This window comes from Theobroma cacao, chromosome 9, assembly GCF_000208745.1.
Source record: "Theobroma cacao cultivar B97-61/B2 chromosome 9, Criollo_cocoa_genome_V2, whole genome shotgun sequence".
Lineage (NCBI taxonomy): Eukaryota > Viridiplantae > Streptophyta > Magnoliopsida > Malvales > Malvaceae > Theobroma > Theobroma cacao.
In genome coordinates, this window is record NC_030858.1 from 6,954,962 (window position 1) to 6,973,225 (window position 18,264).

The 18,264-nt window shown below is 34.2% G+C and overlaps 2 protein-coding genes across 2 annotated transcripts; one reads left to right on the forward strand and one right to left on the reverse strand.

Annotated features, from left to right (window-relative positions):
• On the forward strand, window positions 13,215-14,674 carry LOC18588776. Its single transcript, XM_007013412.2, has 3 exons — window positions 13,215-13,899; window positions 13,984-14,156; window positions 14,294-14,674. Exons 1-3 carry the CDS (start codon window positions 13,345-13,347, stop codon window positions 14,445-14,447), a joined length of 882 nt encoding a protein of 293 aa, XP_007013474.2. The 5' UTR covers window positions 13,215-13,344; the 3' UTR covers window positions 14,448-14,674.
• LOC18588777 (equilibrative nucleotide transporter 8) lies at window positions 15,032-17,319 on the reverse strand. Its single transcript, XM_007013413.2, has 2 exons — window positions 16,678-17,319; window positions 15,032-16,108 (listed from the first exon to the last, which is right to left on the reverse strand). Exons 1-2 carry the CDS (start codon window positions 17,174-17,176, stop codon window positions 15,414-15,416), a joined length of 1,194 nt encoding a protein of 397 aa, XP_007013475.2. The 5' UTR covers window positions 17,177-17,319; the 3' UTR covers window positions 15,032-15,413.

An 18,264-nucleotide genomic window follows, 5' to 3' on the forward strand; every position in this document is an offset into this window, starting at 1 on the left:
CGAACCAAGAGGCGGATACCTTCTCTAAAAATGCTATGCGATTGCAATGTGAGTCCCTTTGTGTATTCTAAGTTCGCTGTGTTGTTATCCTTTTTGTCTTCCTGTTCGAATATTGAATGTTTTGATTTTGTCTGGGGCTGGTTTGCTAATGTATATGGTTGGGACAAGTGTATATTTTGGTTTATGGGACCAAGGGGGACAAGGTTGAAAGGCTCTCAAACTATATAGGTTTCCATGAGAGTCGGGATTTTGTTTCTTCTATTCTGTATTGATTATCTGCCCCAAATGTTTTTAGTCTGGGGGTGTTGTGCTTTTTTACAGAGTCTTCAGTTTATTTTGGTTAGAAGAGAGGTTTGGCAGGGTACATCTTTCAATTTACCAACCGAACCTTTGGTCCCCTAAACTTTTGTTACTTGATTTAAGGAGGTGAAATATTATTTCCCTCCATTTAATGAAAGTTCTTCTTGCTATTCAAATATATACATATATAATATTAATTTATTTTTCGATCAGTTCAGTTTCAAAATTTTAAAATAAAAAATCAACTAAATAAATCAATTAAATCAAAATTTTTAAATCAATAAATACAATAAGTTAATTGAACCGAACTGTTACACTCAAATCACATTCTATACTCATCTCTACCTCACCGTACTTTCTTCCCCTCAACATGCGGTTTCAATATTTTAAAGTGTATCAATACTAAAGAAGAAAAGCACGAAAACAAAAATTGTTTGTCTGATTAGGCAATGCCACCTGCTTCAAAATTGATGGATGTTTTTTTAAGGTTTTTGCCATCGAAAAGATCACGTCATGTCATGGCTAAAGAGGAGAAATTCAAGACACGAAAAAGCATGCAATCCAAGCATCGGACGGAAATGATACTAATAATGAGAAAATCTATTACTAAAGATGTTATCTTCGCATTTTATAAGCAATCAAGGAACCTTCGTGAGTAAACCAAAATTACAATTTTAAGCTATACAATAGAAAAAACAGTCTATTCTCATATTGAGAATTCATCCTTTTCATCTCTTATCCAAGTATGATCGTACTCAAGCTGTCGTTTTCCTTAATGGGGGAACGCCAGTTTCAAACCTCCGCTTCCGTAAATCAATTGAAAGCTACAAGTATGGTTGTCTGCTACTTGATGAAACTTCTGAATTCAAAATCATCTACAGAATAACATATATTTTCGTGTTTATTCATTAATTTTTCTCATGGACTGCACTTGATAATGACATCAACAATTGAATATATTCATCACAACATTATGCTGATCAAATATAAATTACCAAGAAATATCTAGCTCTGTAGTCTTGATTTTACAACTGTAAAAGAATGCTTATACAGGTTGGACTTTTGACTCACTGGTTTAATTATTAGTACAAGTTATAAGAAAATTATGTTTGACAATTAATCCTAAGTAGCTGCCAAGCCATAGCTTACGGTTTTCTGACCTAATCCAAGTTGCCGAAGCTGGCAGCCACGAGATAAACAAAAAATGCGAAAACATTTCAACTTCAAAATCTTCGACGCAGCCTTTGTGTCCAGAAGGCCGTACAATGTAAGCGAAAATCTTTACCCAACAAAAATGAGCAGTGGGTGCTATAGGGTTCAAATGAAGGCAGTAGGATTTTCTCGTGTCTGTCAAGGTTTTTTCTGTCATTTGATAAACAAAGAAACTGCAGCTGTTAAGGCGACTTTAAATTATATTATCTGTAAACAAAATAATTATTGAACAAGTTTGTAGCTTCGGATGATGAAATACAAGTGACGTTTGATCGATACAAATCCGTGTGGATATATATACTCCAATTGTGTAATCATTATTTGTGGCCTTTATTATATTGTTGACTAATTAATTAAACTGTCGCCTGAAATTGATTACTTTACCGAGCAAACTGGTTGGTCTACCATTGTCCCCTCTTACAAGATAAGATTTGAGATTTGATTTTGAATTCATTTGCTTCTCTCTCGTGTAGAATTTGATTTTGAATTCATGGATTTATTATGTGGATTTTATAATTTCATGTATAATTAATATTTTAATAAATCAATTATTGAATCTACTTTCACTTATCATACACGTAATGTTTCGAATCTATCCCTATTACATCAAACACGAAAATTGCCTTGTAATATATATTTAATTGATCAAAATTTTATTATATCACACAAATAGTAAAATATTTTTAATTAATTTAAATTTAATATACATGATTTACATAAATAGAATATGAAATATCCACGATTAAATTAACTAAATATAAATTATATAAAAAATATAAATAAATATAAAGGTAAATTAATTTTACACACATGCGCATGCTAAATAAAGAGAAATGCTTGAAAAATTTGATAGACACCTTGCAACATTGTTATGTTGATTTCTTTAGGTTGATCTCTAGTTGTGTTTATATCATACGCATGTTGTACTAATGTATCTTAACTGTGGAATTATGATCTCTACAGCCCTATGGTTCATGGTTTGGAGCTTGGAATCATGAACCTTGGAATTGATTAAAAAGTTTTCTGTCAAGTTAATGCTATTTTTAGATGTCAATTTATCTGGAGGATAAAAAAACCCATAAATTAGTCGACACTGATCCAAAGTTGATTAAGCAATTCACATATTTGTAATGATTTTTTAAAATTGAAAATAAGATGTAATTAGGTAAGACGAAGGCATAACATGTTATACTTTTTATCATGAAAAAAAAAATAAAATGAATAATCACATTTGATGTCGGATGAACACGTTTATAATTAGGTAGATGTGAATGTGACATCCCATAATTTATAAATCATTAATTTGTGGTTCATCAGACTTTTGAACTCACTAGAACTAGAATTCAAATACATTAAATTAGTTCTCAAGAAATGGTAGGGTTTAACTCATCCATGACGCAAAGCTATTTCTCAAAGGCCTTGATTTAACACTTTCGACAAACCCAAGCAAAAAGATTGAGAAGAATAAAATAGGCTCAGACCCAAAAGATGTCACCTGTAATTGCAGCCCAACCTCTGGTCAATCTAGGCTTGCTAAAACACTTGGTAAAGCTGAAGGTAAGCCCAACATAGCTTTTAATAAGTAGGTGTAGAGTTTTGTAAAAGCTCAAACTTGAAGGTATATCTAGGCAGAATCCTTAATGTGGTATAGAGCTTATTTGTATAGTGTCATAGACGTTTAAACTAGCTTAACCTTTTCCACCGAGTGCTTTCTCAAAGGGGATTAATAGCAATCACTTATTGGCGCTGATAAACAAATATGATGGCACATAACTTCCTCAGTCAGTTTTCCCTTTCTTCTCCTGGATTTGACTTTCCAATTGATCAGCACTAAACTATTAAGTGCTTGTTTAGCTTAACTTTTTTTCAACTTATTTACCTTTCAAAAGTAAAAATCAGGTCAAACATAAATTTTGAAAAGCTCTTAAAAAAAAGTAATTTTTTTTTAAGAATAAAATTTTGAAAAAAAAAGCTTTTGGAAAAGCTCCTGTGATGAGTTTTTTATTCTTTTCTTTTAAAAATGCAAGAGAATTTTTATTTTTATTTCAAAAATATTATCATCTGTTAAATATAATTACAATATTACCTTTTAAAAAAAAATACCCTTTATGATAATTTTAACCAAAATTATAACTTATAAAAAGAAATTTACTAAACAACTTTAATTTAATTTTAAAAACTATTATTTTTCATAAGAGCTTCATAATAGCTTATAAGTTAGAAAAAAGTCAGACCAAATAAGTTCTAAGTATAGACATAGCGAATGTATAGAACATAAGAAAGTATACCATGCATATTAATGAAAATAGAGACTTCTTATTATAGTTTGGCAATCTTTATGTACAAATAAGATTTGCTTGCTTTTGCATGTGTTTCAGAATCCAAATTTTTATAATGAAGGGTTCTTTTTTTTTTTTCCTTATTTTGATGTATTTTAAAATGAAGTTTTAAATAGGAATGTTCTTTTAGGACAAAACTTAATACAAAATATTATAAACCACTTAATTAATTATTCAAACAAAAATACTATTCCCATTATTCCCTTTGTTTTAATATTTTTATTCTACCTAACGCGGTAATAATTAATTGATTCAATATATCTCATTTATGAATTAATTGACCTATTCATGAATTGATAAACCTTATTTTTAAATTTATCCAATAAATAATATTAACTATCATGTCAAGAAAAATAAATATAAATAATATTTAAAAATACAAATATTTGAAATAAAAATATTGTAGATATCATGACTCTTATTCCAACATGCTAATAATCATGTAAATTGATTGTTTGAGATTCACTTCTCGTTTTGGAACTTACAATCAAGCAATGGATAAAAAAATTGTGCCATTTCTATATATATATATATATATATTCAAGATCTCAAGAGTAGGTCAAAGATTTTTCTTGGATCTAGAACAAGTATCCCAGACCTACCTTAATCATCCATCATGCATACGGCACCAATAAACTATTGTGAGGTCTCTGTTATCAAAACTATTTTTTTTTCAAATAAAAAAAAAGAAGAGCAAAAGAAGAAGATAATTGCTTTCATTATACCTCACTATTATGGACAAAACATCACTATTTATAAGCTAATTATTTTTGCAAGTAACGACATTGTAAAAAGGCATGACAAGCAACTAGATGGTTTTCTCATTCTGATTGGAGGTTTTAAGAGGGATGAAACAAAGTTGATTTTCGAACTTGAAAAAGAAGGTAGGCTGATATATATCATGAAAATGCTTCCTGAGGCTTGAATTTGACAACCAAAACCTGTGGAATCTCCTTCACACACAAGCTGGTTCAATTGGACTTCATCTCTCTCTCTTTCTTGGCTTGCATGGTGGTCCAAGCAATATAAGAAGGATTTTATAGATCTCTTATAATCTTTGGTGCTTTTCAGCAGCTTTTATATCAAACGCAAATGTATATGCATGCAGTGGTCGAGACTTGTTTCCTAATTTGTCAGGAGTTTTGGACATTCTTCCATTTGGGAGTCCTTTTAACGGGGCTTTGTTCGGTTATCTAATTTCAGTTGGTTTTGCGGCAGTATATATAAAAATTCCTTTCCTTTCCTTTCCTTTTTCAACTAAAAAATTCGCATAGTTTGTTGTTTCCTTATGAGTTTTGAGATTATAATCATTGTGTTAAAATAGAGCATGAATATGTAATGGTGTATTTTCAAAATCAAAGATTATGTCATATAATGAAAAGTTATCTTAGCTTAAAGGTTATGTCACATAAAGTGACATAGTGTGACTATTAGATTGTAAGTAGGTTTTCATGTAAATGCTTATATCTTTTGGTAAAAGACATCTAAAGTATATGAGACAAATTGAAAAAACACCATAACTCAAAAATTTAAATGTGAAAAGTTACTGTTTCAAATTATAACTCTAAGATTATATTTTATTGAATGAATAGTTGTCTTTTTATGAGATGATTCTTGAAACAATACCTTTATCCTAAGATTGTGTCTTGTAAAATATAAAGATGTCTTTTAGATAAAATGGTACCTTAATGAAAGGGTTGTGTCATTGAAGAAGAGACACTTGCAAGCCTATATAAAGGGCTTGTTGCCAATCATTTTGACACATCAAATCAAAAACAAAATAAGAGCAGAAAAATCAAGAGCAAAAAAAGTGTTATGTTTTATTAACATAAACACTTAAGTTTCCATCAACTACAAAAGTATCTAAATTCCTTATAATTTACTTGCTGCAAAAAGTAGGCTCTAAGGCCGAACAACTTTGCAAACCCTCCAGTGTATCTAGCGGCCGTCTACTCTCGTAAAGTGTAAGACGAAGTTAGACGTTGGCTTCATTGTATCCCTAAGGCTATTCACGTTATTTCCCTTTACATACCGAATGGTGTGGGTGAAATAAGTCTTAAAGATAACGTCTATTGAAAGGCTCATTTTAAAGTCAATTTTACCAATTTCTTAAATTTCATTTGAACCCCATTTGCACTAACAATTTTAAGACTTATTTTCATGGTATTCAAAATGCCTTCACTTAAAGAGATGGCTACCAACATTATCAAGTTAGATCACTCTGAATGAGGAAACTTTATTTGGTGACAGAAAAAGATGCGCTTCTTCTTTACAACTCTCAATGTCGCTTATGTTCTAGATACACCAAAACTAAATGAAAAAGGTGATGCAAAATTCGCGGATCAAACTCGTTTGAGGTAAAAATGGGATAATGATGACTACATATGCATGAGACACATTCTTAATGGAATGTCGGATGCATTGTTTGATGTGTACCAGAATGAAGCTAGTGCAAAACAACTTTGGGACAAATTGGAAGCAATATACATGGCTGAAGATGCAAATAGCAAGAAATTTTTGATTAGTTGTTTCAATAACTACAAAATGGTTGATAATAGTTCTATTATGGAGCAATTGCATGAGCTTGAATGCATTCTAAATAGCTTTAAGCAATATGGTTTTAAAATGGAAGAAGCTATTGTGTTATCTTCAATAATTAATAAGCTTCCCCCTCATGGAGAGACACTAAGAAAACTCTAAAACATAAAAAAGAAGAAATGTCTCTCGAGGACCATGGTAATCATCTTCAAATAAAAGAAAATTATCGCAAACAAAAAGAAGTTAAGCAAGATGAAAAAGAAAGGATTCTAACGAAAAGAATCTTAAGACATCAAAGGTTTATGTGATGGAACACAAACCATTAAACAAGCCGGTCTCATGTAACAAAAGAAAACATTTCATGGGTATGAATGACAAAAGTCATAAGATCAAAAGGAACAAAAAAGGGGCCATGGTTCCATTGTAACAAACTTGGACACTTTAAGGCGGAATGTAAATTTTTGAAAAACAAGACACAAGGTCTGAACAATAACAAATTTGTGGTTATGGTTTCAGAGGTTAATTTTCTCCAAAATGATGGAGCATGGTGGATTGACACTAGTGGAACTAATCATGTATGCAATGACAAGAGTTTCTTTAAGACTTTGGAAAAAGTTAATGATGGAATCGTGTTGTACATGGGAAATTCCTCCACTACACAAGTGAAAAGAAAAGGCACTGTGGAACTTATGTTTACTTCTGGGAAAATACTTGTACTAACAATGACTATTATGTATCGAAAGTTAAAAAGAATCTTGTGTTAGGTTGTTTGTTGAATAAGTATGGCTTCAAATTAGTATTCGAAGCAGATAAGTTCATCCTTACAAAAGGTGGACAATATGTGGGAAGTGGATATTTTTGTGAAAACATGTTCAAATTTAATATTAATAAAAATATTACTAGTTCTATTTATATTGATGCTTCGTTTAATGTTCATGATAGCAAAGCAACTTTGTCCAATTTATGGCATATTAGATTAGGTCATGTTATTATAGAAGAATGCATAATATGGCTAAATTAGATTTAATATCCAATATTGATATAAATAATGATATGTGCAAGACATACATGGTTATTAAAATCACAAGAAACTCATTTCTTAAGGTAGAAAGAAATTCCAAATTACTTGCATTAATACATTTTGATGTTTGTGACAAGCATAGTACTCCATATAATGGTGAAAAGAAATACTTCATAACATTTATAGATGACTTTTCTATATATTACTATATTTACTAATTACATAGTAAATATGAAGTAATGGAGAAATTTAGAATTTATAAAAATGAAATTGAATTACATTCTGAATTGCTTATCAAATGCTTACGAAGTGATAGAGAACGTGAATATTATTATCTCAAGTATTTTGAGTCCACTGGTGTTATCCATGAGATTACTGCTCCATACGTATCACAACAAAATGGTGTAACGGAACGTAAGAATTGAGTTTTTACGAAAATGGTCAATGCTTTGCTTTCTAATTTAGGTTTGGAAAAAGGATTTTAAGGCGAAGCTTTATTAACGGCTTGCCATATACTAAATAGAATCCCAAACAAAAGGAGTAAAACTAATCCTTATGAGCTATGGAAAGAAAGAAAGCCAAACTTTAATTATTTAAGAGTTTAAGGATGTCGAGCTATAGTAAAAGTTCCAAAACCAAAGAAAAGAATATTGGATGAAAGAGGAATTGAATGTATATTTATAGGATATGATAAATATAGTAAAGCATATCGTTTCATGGTGATAGAGCCCAATGATTCATACGCCATTAAAACAGCCATAGAATCAAGAGACATTATCTTTGATGAAATAAAGTTCAATTCAATTCCAAGACCCAAAGAACTAGTAATAGAAAGTGATAAACTTTTAAAAAATGGTGAGGAAACTATTGAGATTCGAAAAAGTAAAATAATTAAGAAAGAAAAGACATATGGATTTGATTTTCTCATGTACTTAATAGAAGGTACAAAAGAAGAAACATGTGAATGCTTACCGTACTACTTTAATGTAGAAGGTGAAGGTTATCCTCAAACTTAGGAAGAGGCAATAAAGTCTCGAGATGCTACATTTTGCAGAGAAGCAATACAAGATGAGATGGACTCGATAATGGGAAACAAAGCGTTGAAGTTGGTAGACCTTCAACCAAGTTTCAAGCTAATAAGTTGTAAGTGGATTTTCAAAAAAAAAAAATGAAAGTTGATGGAACCATAGAAAAGTTTAAAGTAATGCTAGTGGCAAAAGGCTTTAAACAAAAGGAATGTGTTGATTATTTGATACATATGTACTGGTAGCAAGAATAGCTACAATTAGAGTGCAGATAGAACTTGCATCTATACATAAGATGGTAATTCATCATATGGATGTAAAAATAGCATTCCTAAATGGTAAGTTAGATGAAGAGGTGTATATGGAACAACTTGAAATATTTGTCTTTCCTAATCAAAAAAGAAAAGTATATAAGCTTGTAAAGTCCTTGTATGGATTAAAACAAGCGCTTAAATAATGGCATCAAAAGTTTGATGAAGTTGTGCTAGTTAACGGTCACAAAATCAATTAATCTGACAAATGTGTCTATAGTAAGTTTCATAATGGTAAAGGTGTCATCATTTGTTTATATGTGGATGATATGTTAATCTTTGGTATTGATTTGGAACAAGTGGAGGACACAAAAAGGTTTTTGTTCATGAATTTTAACATGAAAGATATAGGTGTAGCGATTATTATTCTTAATATAAGAATAATGACAGACAATAATGGCCTAACATTTTCTTAATCTCATTACATCGAAAAAATTGTAATGAAGTATGGTAAGTCAGATTGTAAGCCAATGTCTACACCTTATGATTTTAATTTAAATCTAGTACTTAACAAAGACAAGGTAATAACACAAAATGAATATATAAAGGTGATTAAATGCCTAATGTATGCTATGATTTGTACAAGGTTAGATATTGCTTTTGCGATTAGAATGCTAAGTCGATTTACAAGTAATCCAAGTAAAGAACGTTGGTATGTTGTTCATAAAGTTCTAAGATACTTCAAAAGTACAAAGAATTATGGCATTTGTTATTCAGGCTTTTTTTCAGTTTTAGAAAGGTATATAAATGCTAGTTGGAACTTAAATAGAACGAATTATACTTCTACGATTTGTTGGATTTTTACAATTGATAGGGGTGTTGTTTCTTACGGTTTTAAAAAACAATCTTGTCAAGCGGAGTCCACTATAATGGCTAAATTTATAGCTTTAGCATCTGCCACCTAAAAAGCGGAATGATTAAGAGATTTACTTTATGAAATTTCGTTCTGACCTAAACCAATAGCACCAATCTTGATACATTGTGACAATGAAGCAACAGTATCAAAACATATAATCAGGCATACAATGAAAATAGTCGATATATGGGACTTTGACATAGCATTGTAAGATAAAAAATTAGTGATGGTATAGTCATTATAAGTTATATGAGATCTTGTGAAAATTTAACGAATCTTTTTACTAAAAGTTTAAAAAAGGACTTGAAAATAAAGACGTCAAGAGGGATGGGTCTCAAGCTTATCAACTAAATCTCTAATGGTGACAGCTCACCTCAATGCTTATGGTCAACCTACAAGTCTTGGGTACTGACCATTCTACCACATAGATGATTACAAGCATTAATTTGTATTTTCATTCCAAGATGTATAGCGCTTAGTTCCCGTAATGTGTAAGGCAAAGTTGACTAAAAGTTCTTAATAGACCCATAACATGTATATATTGAAGTCTATAATTACGGGGTACTTCCTATGGGAGCTACCTATGTGAGTAGAAGTGTGGCCATTTTTAGGAACTAAGAACTTAACTCTGATAGCACTCATGGATGGATGCAAAACACAAGGCCATAAAATGTGTTGGCAAAACTAGATACAAGTGAACAAGGAAGCTTGTGTGTGTTTAATGACTCAACTAGTTAAATGAAGAATCGATAGTTCAATGCTTGGTCAACCACTCAATTCAGACTAAAATCAACCACACTTACTAAGTGAAGGTTCAAATTTGTAAAATACCTTTATTTATGTACAAGGTTTCCAAAGTTGTTGGTATTTGAAAATTATGAAAATAGTGGGAGATTGTTAGTGTATTTCCAAAATCAAAAGTTACGTCACATAATGAAAAGCTATCTTAGCTCAAAAGTTATGTCACATAAAGTGATATAGTGTGACTATTAGATTATAGGTAGGTTTTCATGTGAATGGTTATATCTCTTGGTAAAATGACATCCAAAAATATAAGACAAATTAGAAAAATATCATAACTCAAAAGTTTAATTATTGTTTCAAATTATAACTCAAAGATTATGTTTTATGGAATGAATAGTTATCTTTTTATAAGGTAATTATTGAAAAAATATATTTATATAAAGGTTATGTCTTGCAAAATGTAAAGATGTCTTTTAGACAATGTAATGCTTTAATGAAAGGGTTATGTCATTGAAGAAGAGATATTTGCAAACCTATATAAAGGGTTTATTGCTAACTATTTTGACACATCAAATCAAAAACAAAACAAGAACAGAAAAATTAAAAGTAAGAAAAGTGTTGTATTCTATTAACGTAAACACTTAGGTTTTCATCAATTACAAAAACATTCATATTCCTTATAATCTACTTGCTGTAGAAAGTAAGCTCTAAGGTCGAATAACTTTACAAACCCTCTGACGTATTTAGGAATCTACTCTCGTAAAGTGTAAGACGAAGTTAAATATTAACTTCATCGTATCTTTACGACTATTCATATTATTTTTCTTTACATATCGAGTAGTAGGAACGAAACAAAATTTAAAAATAACGTTTATTAAAAAATTCACTTTAAAATTAATTTTATTAATTTTTTAAATTTCATTTAAACCTATTTATAACAACAACACCAAAATCCTAATTGGCTGCTTGACACGAGAGTTTGAGGTGAGATAGCTTTCACCAGACCACGAAAAATGATTTGAAACAACAGTACTGAACTTGTCTGAAGTACTTCAATAGTATTATTTACGAAGTACAGTGAGAAAACGAGGTTTGTCCGGTGGTTACCCGGAAGGATAGACTCCACATCGAGCTCTGATTGGTGAACTTGTCATGATGGTGGCCCCGGCCAACCGCAATTTGAGTTCTATGCTAATGATTTGCTTATTGAGTTCGCATCATGCCTACTCCTAGCTAGTTGTAATCGCATGTCTTTAATTGGAGTCATGGTGGAATAATTTCAGCCGACAAATAGCTTACCAGACTACTTTCTACTTCTCACGCCTCAATTTCCTAGTAATAAAATCTTTCACAATTCCGAAAAGTAAAAAATATCTAGGCAGAAATAATTAGGACCTTAATGACGATATTACCCTTAGATATGCAAGTTGCTAGGCTAGAGACGAAACAACATCTGGTGGGACCCACAATAATCTGGGAAGAGGGAGTTGCATCCGTCCTCTTAACCAATGAAATATGAATAGCTACCCAACCCACCCCGACGACTCTCTTCGACGTGATTGTTTTGACTTGACGGCTCCAACTCACCACCGTTGAGCCCAGACCCCCCGGGCTCCACCACTTTGCCAGGATCACCTACTTCAATTTGCACCATGGTCCCACCTAGGTTAAGACCAGCCGCTCAAGTGCACCCGTGGGGGTCCAGTTAATCAAGTACAAAACCGAGGGCTTTTTTGTCGTGGGAGATGTAATACGAATACCGTTGGAAAATAACATTTGGGTGTAATGGAACGTATATAAATTAATCATCAGCGGTTTGTTGTGAAAAAAATTATGTCCGGTGTAATTATAAAATTGTTAATAACTATTAAGTGTAATAAAAATAATAATTGGAGTACCCAAAATACCGTTTCCACCCTCCGTATGCCACATTCGTCGGCCCTGCGAGCAGCTTCTCCAAGTTGCTACATTTTTTCCTTCCTTAAAACTAATTTGAAAGGCATTTTCGTCTTCACAATAATATATCTGATTACACTTAGAAATATATAATATATCTGATTACACTTAGAAATATATATATTCACTCGTTACATCAAGCAATATTTATTTTGAGAAAAATCACTAACTATTTATATGTGTTGCATTCCAATACGCTCTTTCCTTTTCTAGGGGGAAATGCCAGTGGTTTTCCCTATGTCACGTGGAGAGGTTGAATCGGAACCGCTCAAGTGCGCCAGGAGGAGAATCGGACGGCGAAAGCAAGTCCCAGCTCACGTGATATTATTTGGGTGGGGACAACTGTTGTCGAATGTGAACCGTTTACTAATCTCCGTCCAGCGTGCGTAGGAGAAAGCCCGATTTGGTTCATAGTGCCTAGTGGCAGCGGCCAACTAATAGTCTGTTAGGGACGTGTTTGGTTTGATTATTTTTAAGCATAAAAATTTTTAGTGCAGTTCAAATCAATTTGTTGATTTCTTGCTTTTTTCTCAAGTATCTGGAAGATCAAGATCAGGCTCAAATCAAATTTAATTATTTTTAAAAACTTAATTTAAGTCATTGCTTCACTCTCAATTTGTTTAAACTATAGAGAGAATCCTAAGTCTGACAACAATCACTGTAAACATATTCATTGAGAAGTTACTGACTTACTGTTACGATAAATTTCCCCTTCTATAATGGTCAATGTTAAGTGTAGTATTAACTATTGCCCTTTTATCATATCTCCCACAACAAACAGCTCTTTAACAACCCAGCTCAGCAAAAACCCACGTGCACATCACCGTGTCAGATCCAATCACTCAAATCAACGGCCAAGATCTTTTCCGTACATCCACATAGTCTTCCTATAAAAACGTCCACCGCCTCTTCTCTGTTTCCCAACTTCTCTCTCATAGGCGCTGCAACTGCAGCAGAGAAGTGAGGGCAAAAGCAGAACACGGATTGTTGGCTTATTTATAAAATTCACCCTTTAGTTTCTGAACTCTCATTTTGGTACAAAATGCTTTTAAGAAGCGCATCAACGCCGGTACTTAACTCATGGGGCCCACACTTGAAGGAACCATCGCCGGAGCCCGAGTTTTCCCACCAGATTTCCCGAACCCGATCCATTTCCTTCACAGTTTCGTGTTCGAGCTCGATTTCCGAGGGGTCGAGCGACGATTCGAGTCGGAGGATGACCAGAGCATTGTCGGAGACAGATCTGAGGGACATGGTGGTTCCTAAAATGAAAACTGTGAAGAACAACAACGGGATCTTGAATGGGATCTGCGTTGAGGAAGAAGAGGAGGTGGAGAAAGAAGAAGCTGGATTTGAGTGGTGGAGAACGGGGTCGTTTGGAGTAGAGGAAGGGTGTGGGATTGGCGGTGGCGGAGGAAAGATCTGCGGAGGAGGCGGAGGCGGTGGTGGTGGAGGATCCGCTGGTGGAAATAACGAATGGGGTTATTCGGATTCGAATAGCGGAAATGATAGTACCGATTTGTACTATCAGAAAATGATCGAGGCTAATCCTGGAAATTCACTTCTCCTCAGCAATTACGCTAGATTCTTAAAAGAGGTAACTCTATTTTCTTACCAAAAAAAAAAAGTTTAAAAGGAGTTTCCAGTTTGAGTTTGATCTAATGTCGGAATTTCGGAACAGGTTCGTGGGGATTTCGTGAAAGCCGAGGAATATTGCGGGAGGGCAATCTTGGCAAATCCAAATGACGGGAATGTTCTGTCTATGTACGCTGATTTAATCTGGCAAACTCACAAAGATTGCTCGAGAGCTGAAACTTACTTCGATCAAGCTGTTAAAGCTGCCCCTGATGACTGGTAAGTGTTTTTTTTTTTCTTATTGTTACTTGAATGCCTCCAAAAGTAATGCTTTTAAACAATGGGTTTTGTCATTTGTGGTTTGATTACCCCATGATTAACGGAAATGGATCTTTCTTTTTTAATGAAATTTGCAGTTTTGTGCTGGCATCATATGCAAGATTTCTTTGGGATGCTGAAGAAGAAGAGGAGGAGGAGGAAGAAGCGGGGGAAAGTTTGAGTAAAGTATCGGTGCAAAGCTCTTTCAATGGAGCTACTGTAACGCCCCCTCCTTTCGCTGCTGCTTCTTAAGACTCTTGTGACATAGCTTGTATTTAGCTTGCCTGACACTTGTTAATATATCTTCATATGTTTTGCTTTTTCTTTTAAGCTTTTTTTTAATTAGATATTTTTTTGCCCCTTTAGAAAAGAGTGAGAGTTGTAGTTATTGAGAGCTCTGTTTTGCTTTCTCATTCTTAGAGCCGTATCATGTAAAGGGAAAATAAGATATGGAAATGAATTTTTCATTGGAATCGTCCTCTCACTTTTGCCTTTGTGGAAATTTTCTGGGTAGTGTTCATCTTTTATCAATTATTAATGTTTTTAAGAAGTTAATGCAAATAGCCAACCTAAAGTTAATTCTAATTGACATAGCCATTTTTTGTGCCGTCCATACTAATAAGCATGAAGGGTACTGAAGGAATTGATTCCTAGTTGTTGATCTTATCAAGTTTGCCAAGTGCCTGTGCCACCGAAATTGATTCCTAACTGATCAAGATCAAAAGAAAAAAGCCAATGTTTTTATCCTAACGTTTTTGGAGTTTTCTCATTATTCATTGCTTTTAGATGGTGTAAAGTTTGAGGAAGACAAAATATTCAATCCTATTTACATAATCTTTTTGACTTAATTAATCAAAGATGGTGGGTGCTTAATCCAACTTTAGAGTTCTTGATTTTCGTTAGAGAAATAAAGTAGGGCATAGAGGTGAGCAAAAGATATCAAATTACACATATGTGGGATTACTAAATAAGATAAACTCCGAAGCTTTTCTAGATTTTGCTAAGCACCCTTGTTGCCAACACTAATAACACTACAGAGGCTCTTTTTTTTCGATGTTTTCACGGACTCTGCAGAGAGCTTCAGATTTCATCTTTGCTTTGAGTACATAAAGAGTTAACTTCAGGCCTGCGAAATCAGCACACAGCGGAACTAACCTTTTCTTTTTCCAAGGAAAACTAGCTACATGAGTCGGAGTCAAGGGGAGCTAAGGAAGAGGCTCAAATGATCCAAAACCAACCAAGAAGTGAACCACTGACCAAACCAATTCCCAGGAACACGATCAATACAATTGCTGATAGTTCTGCTTCCGAAACTGGGACGGTCTTGGGGCCTAGGATCATCAACACACTTGTTAGGTATCCATTAGTCAATCCGAGCATAAATGTAAGGACCACTACCGGCACTTCACCCTTGAGCCACTTTGGTCCATGGAGGCAAGCCGTGAAAAGTGGATAGAATAAAAGCCTAGCTATGGCAGCCCATGTAGCTTTCTTAATGCTCTGTAGAACATATAGTGCAGTCAGAGACTTTCCCATGAAATCTGCGACGTTATACATTGTGATGAGCAAAATAGGATACCAGTCCTGAAGAAGCTTGGATTCAAGATCCTCGGCTATAAATCCGGGGAAAATAGAGAGGGTCACTATGTATATCATGAGAATCCCGAGAGCTGGCCAGCAGACCTTTTTGGCCACGGTCCAAAATTGAGGCCTGGAGCAAAATGGGTCATCTCGAAGAAGTCTGTAATGCTGTTGCATAACTGGTAACTTATATAGCAAATTGCAGCAGAGAATGCAGCAAAGCAGGATAGTGGTGCTGACTATAAAGTAGAAATGAGCACTTGCTCGGAGGCCCTGTGGGGTTTGTGGAAGTGAAGCCTTTGTTATTATTCTCAGGATGGAAACCAGCACACCTGTTATCAGATTTCTGATTTAGTTAGATAACTGAGAATCACATTGCAGATCACACAGCAACTGTTTTAGTCTATTGTAGGAAACAAGGGGAATTGGAGCTAAAACAAATACCATAGGAGGTGATTGGAAGAATAAAGGATGCACTTGCATGGAATGAGTGCCATATTCTGGGGGATCTCTTTTCGACATATAGCGAAGATAAGATATAGCTCACAGGATTTCTACGTTTTAGGTTAGTACATATGTTACCTCAGGCTGGAATGCACTTTTGAGCTTCTTCAAAAAGAAAAAAAAGGTACTACAACATAATAGAAACGATTATTCCTCAATTTGTGTCGAACAACAATTAGCTTTACTTTTTACCATAAATAAAATAAGAAACAAGTTGCTCTTTTTCCTATCTTGACCAACTTAAAAGCATTAATTCGCAAGGACACGCTTTCTCATATGATTTCTGAAAGCCACTTCTTTTTTTGTCATCAATATACTTTAAAACCCAGATTGTTAATTCAGAAAAGCAATAGGAAAATCAGGGTAGGAATTGAATAGTGAAGTGTTAGCAAGGTACCTGAAGAGGCAGTTCCAGAAAAAATAGCCTGCATGTACTGTTTTGGAAGCTTTCCAGCTGATCCTATTAAGCTTCCTGCTATCAAGCCATCTGCTAAACCACATATTACAACTGCTGCAACTGTCACGAAATAGGCTGCATTCTGTTTTTCTTTCGACCAACTGCTATGCCATGCCCAGTCTATAGTTGGAGCAACCAAAAGGGAGAAAATAAACATGGAAAATCCCATGTTCATTCTAAATCTATGAGTCAACTTTCGGCTGCAGCAACCCGAACTCATCATAACAACTAAAACTAGCATAGAAGAGCTCATATAACCTACAGAGAAAACCTTTTCAACATGCTTGGCAGGGTAGAGATAACCGAAGTAATCAACAGCTGTGATGAAAGCATTCCATGGAAGCAAATTGCCGGCACCAAGCAAGAAATGGATTATGTAAGCAATTTTGTAAGTGTCCCTTGGCTCAGGCTGATTCGCTGGCTCCTTTGGGTTTTCCATTTCTTTGCATTTCTTGCAGGCTTCAAGGTTCTCTTCTAAGTATAGCAGTCTTAGGTTGGAATTTAAGCTTCACAATAAGTGGTGTAGAACATGATGAATTGACTTGTTGATTAGAAAGGCATAAACAAGCTAAGCTGATAGAGCAAGAATCTGCCTAACTAGGGAGCTTAGCTAGTCAAAAGAAAGAGCTTTATATAGTATTTGTATAAAGAACTTAGTTGCCTTCTGAAACTGGTCACTAACATGGGACCAGCTTGACTAACCATGGAGGGTAAGCTGAAGCCACTTGGTTAGCTGACAGCTCTACTAATTTTGATCATGGACTTGATTGATGGGTTGGGATTTGGAATCGATGGGGCTCATGCTTAGAGAAAATATGCGCTGTGTGGGGACCGTAATGGATGGGCGGAGTTAGAAGTACCTTTTTCATTGCTGTACTGCTTCTACACATGGGTTATAGCATACTGGTATTGTCAAGTTAATAATCAGAATCTTAGCAGAACTACTAGGCGCTGGCAAATATCTGTAACCTCGTGACACAATCATTTCACGACTTGCAAACAATCATTCAGTCAGAAAGGAAATAAAAGACTCAATTGTCACACAATTATATTTGCTATAGTACATCTTTTCATTATTCCAGGATTCAACAATTCTATTTACCTAAAAATTTCCTTCTCAACCGCCCCTTTCTAAAGATTTCCTTAATTTTGACAATGCGAGATATCAATGGCTGCTGAGTGTCCTGATAGGATGATATGAGTTTCTTTGCAGAAGAACCAAGAGAGGCTCCTGTCAAGAGTCACGAAGTGAAAGAAGAGGTCCTTTCGGCATGTTGAGCAGGTCCTCTTTTGATTAGCCATCCATCTGCAGAACTTGATTCCGTCTTCCTATGCCAAGAAATCTTCACCAGAGAGAGCTTGATCAACCCTCTTTTGACATGTGTCGTTTCAACTAGCAATAGCTCCTACTTTTATTCCCCTCTTCTCCACCCCTTAATTTCCTCCTCTACTTTTTCTTACTTTAAGGAAGCTGACAACTGACAGAACATGAAGCAATCATCCATCATTGTGCCGGCAGCAGCAGCC

Bases quoted from the DNA above. Each gene is read 5' to 3' on its own strand.
- LOC18588776 (XM_007013412.2), top strand. From the start codon at position 13,345: ATGCTTTTAAGAAGCGCATCAACGCCGGTACTTAACTCATGGGGCCCA. The intron at 13,900-13,983 runs GTAACTCTATTT...ATTTCGGAACAG, and splicing joins ACGCTAGATTCTTAAAAGAG to GTTCGTGGGGATTTCGTGAA. The intron at 14,157-14,293 runs GTAAGTGTTTTT...TGAAATTTGCAG, and splicing joins AAAGCTGCCCCTGATGACTG to TTTTGTGCTGGCATCATATG.
- LOC18588777 (XM_007013413.2), bottom strand. From the start codon at position 17,176: ATGGAAAACCCAAAGGAGCCAGCGAATCAGCCTGAGCCAAGGGACACT. The intron at 16,109-16,677 runs GTACCTTGCTAA...ATCTGATAACAG, and splicing joins TTCTGGAACTGCCTCTTCAG to GTGTGCTGGTTTCCATCCTG.